This window comes from Diachasma alloeum, unplaced genomic scaffold (assembly GCF_001412515.2).
Source record: "Diachasma alloeum isolate Michigan unplaced genomic scaffold, Dall2.0 Dall_scaffold_00398, whole genome shotgun sequence".
Taxonomy (NCBI): domain Eukaryota; kingdom Metazoa; phylum Arthropoda; class Insecta; order Hymenoptera; family Braconidae; genus Diachasma; species Diachasma alloeum.
In genome coordinates this window covers 163591-172060 of record NW_021680537.1, presented here as the reverse complement: position 1 = coordinate 172060, position 8470 = coordinate 163591, and the positions used below count along the sequence as shown (strand labels likewise).

The window sequence follows — 8470 nt, the reverse complement described above, 5'->3', positions numbered from 1 at the left end:
AGCACAACTCACAACCCTAAGGTCGAGGGGTGGGATACTGAGTGCTATTTCTAGCGCCTCAGTAGGTGTCGATTTCATGGCTCCTGTTGCAGCCCTCAGGAAGGTTCCCTGTAGGCTTTTCAACAGGTTCCTTGTTTCCGTCTTACTCACCCTCGGCCACCAAACGACCGCAGCGTATAACAGTCTCGGAAGTAGAACTATTTGGTAGAGCCAGAGCATCATTTTAGGATTGAGTCCCCATGTCCTGCCCACAGCTCTCCTGCATGCCCACATAGAGGCAAACACTTTATTTCTCTGAGTACAGATATGTTCTTTCCAGCTGAGTTTATTATCCAGGAGGACACCCAGATATTTCACTCTGCTGGTGTAGTTAATCTCCGAGCCATTTAGCTTCAGAGGTTGGATCTTTTCCAGTTTATAATTTCTGGTGAAAACCAGGATTGTTGTTTTGGCTGGATTTACCGATAGGCCAGTTACCCTGCACCAGTCCTCAATGATATTGAAGGCTGTTGCCATCAGGTCCCTTAGCACCCTCAGAAATCCGCCTTTCACAACAACTGCCACATCATCGGCGAAACCGATGACGTGGAAGCCGGCCTCACTTAGTTGATTTAGAAGTCCATCTACAACCAGGTTCCATAGCAGGGGCGAGAGAACTCCCCCCTGCGGACAGCCCCTAGTCGGACGTCCCTCCACACATACCCTCCCATGTCCTGCCGACAGTCTTCTGCTTTTCAGCATGTTTTGTGTCCAAGCAATGATAGTCTTGGACACCTGTCGTTCTTCCATGGCTTTTTCTATAGCCGGATTCGAAGTGCTATCAAAAGCCCCCTCAATATCCAGAAAGGCGCCTATGGCAAAACCCTTGACCGCCAGTTGTCCCTCAATCAGTCCCACCAGGTGATGTAAGGCGGTATCTGTTGATCGTCCCTCTCTGTATGCATATTGACAGGGGGAGAGGGGTCTGTCAGCCAAGGGCCCGGCCTTGATGTGTCTATCCACCAGCCTCTCCAGGGTCTTCAGGATGAAGGATGTGAGGCTTATAGGACGGAAGTCTTTTGGTTTTATATAACCGGTTTTTCCCGGCTTGGGAATGAATACTATCCTAGTCTCATTCCACACACTAGGGACATGTTTCAGGGCTATACTAGCTCTGAGTATCTTGGTTAGGGGTCCCGTGATAGTCTCTATCCCTTCCTGTAATAGGGCTGGGTAGATCCCGTCTGGTCCCGGTGCCTTGAAGGGTTCAAAGGTTTTGATGGCCCACTTGACCCCCCAGGGCTGCACTACTTTATTTGCCAATGCCCAATCATGGGTTTCGTAGACATCCCTCTGATTTTGCATTGTTTCTTTATCTCTCTCCTGGGCCTGTATGAAGCCTGGAAAGTGGGTGTTCATTAGGAGTTTCAGAGTCTCTCCCATGGTTTCCGTGTGGCTGCCATCTGGTGCCTGTAGGCTCCCTAGATATGGAGTCTTGTTTGTTCCAAGGATTTTTGCCAGCCTAGAGGTCTCCGATTGACTCTCCACATTGCTTGTGAAAGCCCTCCAGCAGTCCTCTTTGGCTGCCTTTATTGCCTTGTTGTAATCTGCGAGCAAGCCTCTGTAAGTTTTCCATGCGTCTTCCTTACGGGGGCCCGCTCTCATGTTCTTAGCTTTGTTAAAAGCTTTTCTAGCTTTGCCCCTCAGCCCACCGAGCCTCTCTGACCACCAAGGAGTCTCAGTGGGCTGCCCTTTCGGGATAAGCTTGCAGTTTGTCTCGAAGGAGTCCATGATGGCCTGGTTTAGGGCAATCGAAGCCTCCTCCAGCTGCTTTTTGTTGTTAAATCTGAGGATGATATCCCTGAGATTGTCAGATAGACTCTCTCGGTAATTTCCCCAGTTTGTTCGTCTTGGGTTTCTCACCCATTCCGTTTCTTTCACTGTGTGGATGGACATTCTTATGGTTTGATGATCGGACGCTGAGAGGTCCTTTGAGACCCTCCAGTCCCCAATCATGTCTGCCACTCTATCCGTCCCCAGAGTGATATCTATGACCTCCTGTCGTCTCCGATCTATGAAGGTAGGTTCTGACCCCCTATTAAGGATGTTTAGACCGGCCCCCATTATGAATTCCTGGAGGCTTTCCCCCCTGCCGTTAATGCCGGTGCTCCCCCATGCTACATGGTGCGAGTTGGCATCACAACCTAGCAGGAGTTCAAGTCCCCTTTCCTTCACATGGTTGCATAGGTCCTTTACTTTTTTCGAAGGAGGTGGTTCAGCCGAGTCATAGGGCATGTAAACTGACCCTACAACCAGGCTCATTTCCTCGCCTTGTCCCAGGCCCAGATCCACTTGTGCCACAGCCAGGTCTCCCTCACTAGCCTGTGAACAGAAGAAAGAGTCTAGTCCTTTAATAACAATGCAAGATCTAATTTTCTCCTGAGTGTTTGCGTGATAGATTCTGCCACAACCACTGAGGCCCTTAATAGCATTGTCCACTATCCATGGTTCCTGGATCATTGCTATGACAGTCTGCATCCCAGCTAACAGCCTGACTAGAGTAGCCGAGGCTGCTTTGCTGTGGTGCAAATTTATCTGTACAATGTGCACCCGGGTTGCAGCCATAATGATGACTACTTTCCTGGTACCTCTATGTACCCTTCTTCTGACTTTCACCACGGTCTTTCGCAAGCAGCTTGACAGTAGCTTTTTGAATCCCGCAGTGCAGTCTGAAGTTGCAGGCTTTCAGAACAGAGAGTGATCGGTCGTCTATCAGCGCAACGAAGTGGGCACTTTTCGCGTCCCTACTCTCACTGCCCCGAGCGACAACCCACTCTCTGGCCTGCAGTCCTGCATTTTGTTTCTCAAGGAAGCACAGTGCTTCTTGAGCGGTTAGATCTGGGTCTTCCACGTGTAGTACAACCCTGTGCTTCTTGGGAAGCTCCGAGGCTGCGACCACACGTACAGTAAGTCCAGCTATTTTGTTTTCGGGGAAAAGGCTTTTCAGCCAATTTCCCGTTTCCTCATCAGTGCAGCACACCATTGCCACACCTTCTCTTTCCCAGACACCGTTGAAGGTGGGTGCTTTCACCCCGTCAGGTAACGCCAGAATGGCCCTCTTCAGGAGTTTCTTCACCTCCGTTACCTCTTCAGTGCCCAGTTTCTGATCCGGATATGACTCCGGCATAACTGCAAACTTGAATGAGCTCGTAGTGTTCTGAGCATATGTGCCCTGATCCTGCGTTCTCATTCTCTTTTCTTTCGGTCTGACTGAGGGGCTTGGCGTAGTACGCTCTGATGGAAGGCGTTTTATTGCCTTCCTCGTAGCCCCCTCCCCCCTTCCCTCATCGACCTTCGCTGCTGCATCCGTCAAGGTTGCAATCGCCCCCGAGGTTTGATGCAGCTTCGCTCTCTTGCGACGTCTTCTCTCGGCTCCACTCAGTCTGACCCGATTCACATCGGTACCAGACTGGTCAGCCTTGTCAGACTTCGTGTGTTCGCCATCGCTGGCCCCACCCGAAGTTGCTTTTTCAATATTAAGATTTTTTAAATTGGTTTCCATTTTAGTCCCACGAGTACCGCGGTTAAGCGTTTTCACCTGGTGCATTGCCGCGATTGCCCAGGGCTTGGCTTGTCTCGGGTGGGTTACACCCAAGACTACTCTCAGAGGTCGCCCAGGTTTCTGGGAGGCACCGTTAGCGACACAGCTCCCCCTGTGCCACGCATCCTTAGGCACGGTATGGCCGAGGCCATGGCTTACGCCGCTCATACACATGGATTGGGTGGACTTCTCTTAGCGACCGCGGGCAGCGGTAGTCCTTAAGACCTCCACCGCCCGCGACCGAGCCCCCTCACTACGACAAAGTGGGAACCCAGTAGAGGGGGCTGACCAAGTTAAAAAACTACAAAAAAAAAACTACAGGCGGGTTCAGATCGGATGATGCATGATGAGAACCTGACCAAATTTTGATCCAGTAGATCGGATCCGAAAAACTGCAGGATGATTCAGATCAAGTTCTGAGCAGGTAGGCACGATCTCACCCTGAGATCGGCTGCCTGATCCCAATTTGATCCAATTCCGATTTGATGTCTTTGATCGGCATTTGAATGGGGTTAATTGAAGAGGAAATGATCAGATTCAGATCCGGTCCATCGGACATTAATTTTAATACGTTTTTCGGATAATTGAATCAACTATTATTATATTATTCAAATTAAGTTTTATCAACCATTATCAATAATTATTTTCAATCTTTAAAAAGGATCATTATACTATAATTAAAATGAATTAAATTAATTTAATTTAATGAATTTAATTTAACTAATTGATTTAATCCACAGCCAGCCCTTCTCAAATGTACAGGAGGGAGGGATGATGATGTCGTAAATACGTAGTAGAGGAGTATCAAACTTACACGCAAATGATCTTGAGAAAAAAAAATCACCAAATGTCTATTTATTTACTAGTGTTATTGTTATTATCATTATTATTATTATTCATTAATAAAATAAATAAAAATTTAATTGAGCATATTTTATCTCTGAGAATACACACGCACATCCGCGAAATCAGGCATAATCGTAAATTCAACAAATACCCCGATACAAATCATATAGGGAATGTACAGTTTACTCAATAGTAATAGCGCGATAGCGTAGTGGTTAGGGCATAGGATTAGCAATTGTAGGGTCCCCGGTTCGATCCCCAGCATCGGAAAGAAAATAATAAGCTTTTTTTCAGAGGTAATAACAGTAGAGATTCATTAAGAGAGGCGGCCTACGGTGAAAGAATTGAATTATCTTTTGTTTTGAATTAATTATTATTGATAATTTTTATTGATACTGACAGACAGGTCATCCGGTTTTCATATAGTTAACTTGATCAAGTTCGGATCCACTCGTCCTGATCAAATCCGGATTGGTCAGAGGCGTAACATGTCTGATCAAGACTGGATCCGTCAACTTGATCAATACCTGATCAGTGGTCAGGTCTAACCTGATACAAACTTGATCAAGACCTGACCGGAATTTCCACTCGGGCGGTTGTATAGAAGAAAAGGAATTTTATAATAACAATAATGATGCTGCTAACATTCAACTAAGTTGAAAATCTGACGAAGTTAAAATGAAATAAACAATGAATTATAGATGATAGGAGGAAATGATATGCAAAATAACCATTCATAAGCATATTGCTAATTTATTATCAAAAATAACTCTACTATATATAGTACAAGAGCAATTTCCCAGTTGTTTTGTTCTGGGCTATTCGATTAATTTTGATTTTTTCAATCATGGGCCACATATGAAATTATTCCCAAGCGTTCGCAAGTACTTTCAGTTAATACAGCCATATAGCGGGATCTGTAGTACTAGTTTCTTTGATTCTTTTTGGTTATCGAAAATGTAGGTCCTAGAGTTGCTCAAGTTTTCCATACACTGATAGAAAATACCTATTAATGCCATAATTAGTTAAAAATTATCCCGTTATTATTCTCCATCGATTTTTTCCTTGTCATCGCCATAATTCAACATTAAAATTGTGCAGAGTGATAAATATTACAATAAATTCCGCAACGGTTTATGAAATTGAAATATTCGAAAATGAAACCAACCCCCTGAGATATGTACATAATGAAAAAAGTGGAAAGAATAACGCCATATCCACTGTACAGATATGTATAATGAATAACATATGTCCGTGACGTCACACAAGTCGTGAAGAAAGGTGGCATGCGGCGCGTGCCTAACTCGAGTAAAATCCAACCAAAACGTGGGGGGAAGGGGTGGTACTGGAATGATACTGAAAATTTCCGTAGCTATCGAGTTATCGGTTGCGTCGTAGATATGTCTGCATCTACCGAAAGTTACGCGTTGGAGTGTGAAATAATGAGAGAACTGTGATTCGCCAAGTACACAGAAGAAAGACATAAGCGTGCGCGACAAAATGCGTACATGTGCGTACAGTTGGGGTGGTTGAGGCATGGAGAAGACCGGCGGAATGGTGGGGATGGTCAACGCGTGCAGCCGGCCTGCAGCTGCCTTATTTCCTCCCCTCCCCACGCTACTACCACACGCTGTTGCTCTCTCTCTTTTCCTCTGACTGATTTCCCCCGTCGTCAGCGTGGCGTGCCGCTACCCCTGATGCTCTTCGTTCTCTTTTTCACTACCACCTCCCTCCAATGTTGGCTTCTTCTCCCTTTTTCCCGCTGGCTGGTTCTCTGCGGGGCCCACCGGGACCACTATTATAAGTAGGGGTTCAACACAGCCGCTACCTCCAGTCGAGGGTTGAACTTGCACACGTCAAGTACGTAACGCGTGTATTTTTTCTCGATAAACAAACTCTTTGCACGCGTTTTACCCATTACGCTCCGAAAGCAACCAAAAAACAAATAGACAATTGTCATTTCTTGTTTATACGTAAATTCGAGACTGATTGAATCTACGGATAAATCTTCAAAGAAGTGAAATTAACTCAACGTGCCTGCAATTATTCATTTTATTCATTTCATTCACTGTAAAAGTGCAACGGATATAACAGTGTGTTTAAGTTTTATAACAATTGAACTTGTGGATACTGTACTTTATCATCAGAGCGTGCGTTTGGATACCTGTGTGTTTATTGGTGGTAACAACGGATTATACACAACAGTGTGAAGCGCGACCGTAGTGTGGCGCCAATTGCAAATTACCAGCGGTTCAAAGGGATTAATTTGGTGGGAAAGCTGAGAAAAAGACAAAGTGAATTAGTAGAAAGTGTACGAGTGGGTAAACGCAATTAAAAAATAGTAACAACAGTATTGTAAAACGAGAGAACAACATTCTGGCATTTGGTCACACGCCAGTAGTTGAACTTGCAAGTGTTACACACGGGATTTCGAAGCTATTCTCATTCCTTCACTGTGGAGCGTCGGATTATTGTCAACTGCAATTTTTCCCTCCAAAAATTCATTCAACGTATTGTCTACTGATTTGAATTAGTCACGGGGAAAAGGCAACGTGTGAGGTGTATGGACTAGCGGCGTATCCTCAGGGAAGCGAAGACATATTTTCCTCCTACGTCGCCTCCTCTTTGAAACGCTTTTCCCCCTCTTCAGCGTTGGCACGCACACAGTCGTGCGGGACACACTCATTTGGATACCAACAGTACCAGCAGCAGCAGCAGCTTCAGCCAGGCGGCAGACCGACGGCGGCGGCGTTCGAGTCACATCTTTCCGCAGGGTCACGCACGATAGATTATTTTTTTTTTTAATAAAGGCCATATACTGGGGGGGCTATACGGTTTTCACAAAACACGTCAGCCGCCTAGTGAATCTTCGGAGTGTTATTACAGTATTGTAAATGAGAATTTGGAGATAAATATTTATTCATTACACATGGAATTACGCTGTCGAGCTATCACGCGTGTTCATCCAGTTGTTTTGAATTAGAAGGCAAAAATTTCTTCACTACGCTTGGGTACTTTCTTAGAAACAAATTGACGACGAATTTTGATCGTTTGTTCGAGCAACGCGAGTGAAATAGACGAGTAAATGAAAATTTTTGTATTCAAATTTTCACTATTATTTCAACGTCCTGACAACACTGAAGGATTAAATGAAGAAGTGAAGCGGCGGCTAACAACTAAATAAAAACCGGTGTGATTTATCAATGTACACTTTGGATTCATCAAAAGTGGATTATTCATACACGGATTAAATGGAGTATCCCAAGTGGTTCAGAGTGTTGAATACAATGTGAAATCTCACGTTTATATATTATAATATTCTCCTGTAATCAAGTGTTTGTCGTGTGCTTGTTCGTTTGAAAAATAAGAATAAAAAATTACTTCGACCCCAAGGGATAGCTGAAGGGGGCCCTTATGGCTGTGCAGCGAGTACTTTGTGTTTTCGCCTCGAGGAGGTAACCCATAAAGTGGGTAAGAGGAGAATCAACTGTCAACAATATTGAGTTATTATCATCGCGGTGGATTGAACATCAAAATTTGGAGGAAAAGAGGCTCCAAAGTTGGGAGCTTTTTCATTTCTTCCAAAAAAAAATTCTCTGTCAACAAACATGTGGACCACGATGCTGGTGTGGACGATGGCCGTTGTGCTTCTTCCGTCACCGCGTACGGTGAGCAAATATTTATTTTTCTTATCAAATTATTTTCATTTTGATGAGCGTGTGACTGGTATGGCTGATTCGAAGAGTTTCGATGTTTTTGTATGTGTATAATTCGGCTTCCACGAATAATCCGTGAAAGGAACTCGAGTTCAGTCAGTCGGCCAGGCGGTCGACGAGCTGTCACACACACGGGTGCGATTTTTTGGGTGGGGGCAGCGTATAAACGTGTTTCAGAGTATATTCGCAATTGACTTTTCAAACGAACAATTTTTTTCATTCCAAATTTCTCACATTAAATTTATTTTTCTTTGACCTCTCTCTCTCTCTCTCTCTCTCTCTCTCTCTCTCTCTCTCTCTCTCTCTCTCTCGCTCGCTCTCTCGCTCT

At 44.8% G+C, this 8470-nt stretch overlaps 1 protein-coding gene across 1 annotated transcript in view; it reads left to right on the top strand.

Annotated features, from left to right (window-relative positions):
* The first annotated feature begins 7175 nt into the window (after positions 1–7175).
* LOC107041984 (neurogenic locus protein delta) overlaps positions 7176–8470 on the top strand; it is a 21080-nt gene continuing 19785 nt past the window's right edge. Inside the window, exon 1 of the mRNA XM_015262826.1 lies at positions 7176–8094. Coding sequence (XP_015118312.1) covers positions 8035–8094 — 60 coding nt within the window. The 5' untranslated portion in view covers positions 7176–8034. The remainder of the gene's footprint in view (positions 8095–8470) is intronic.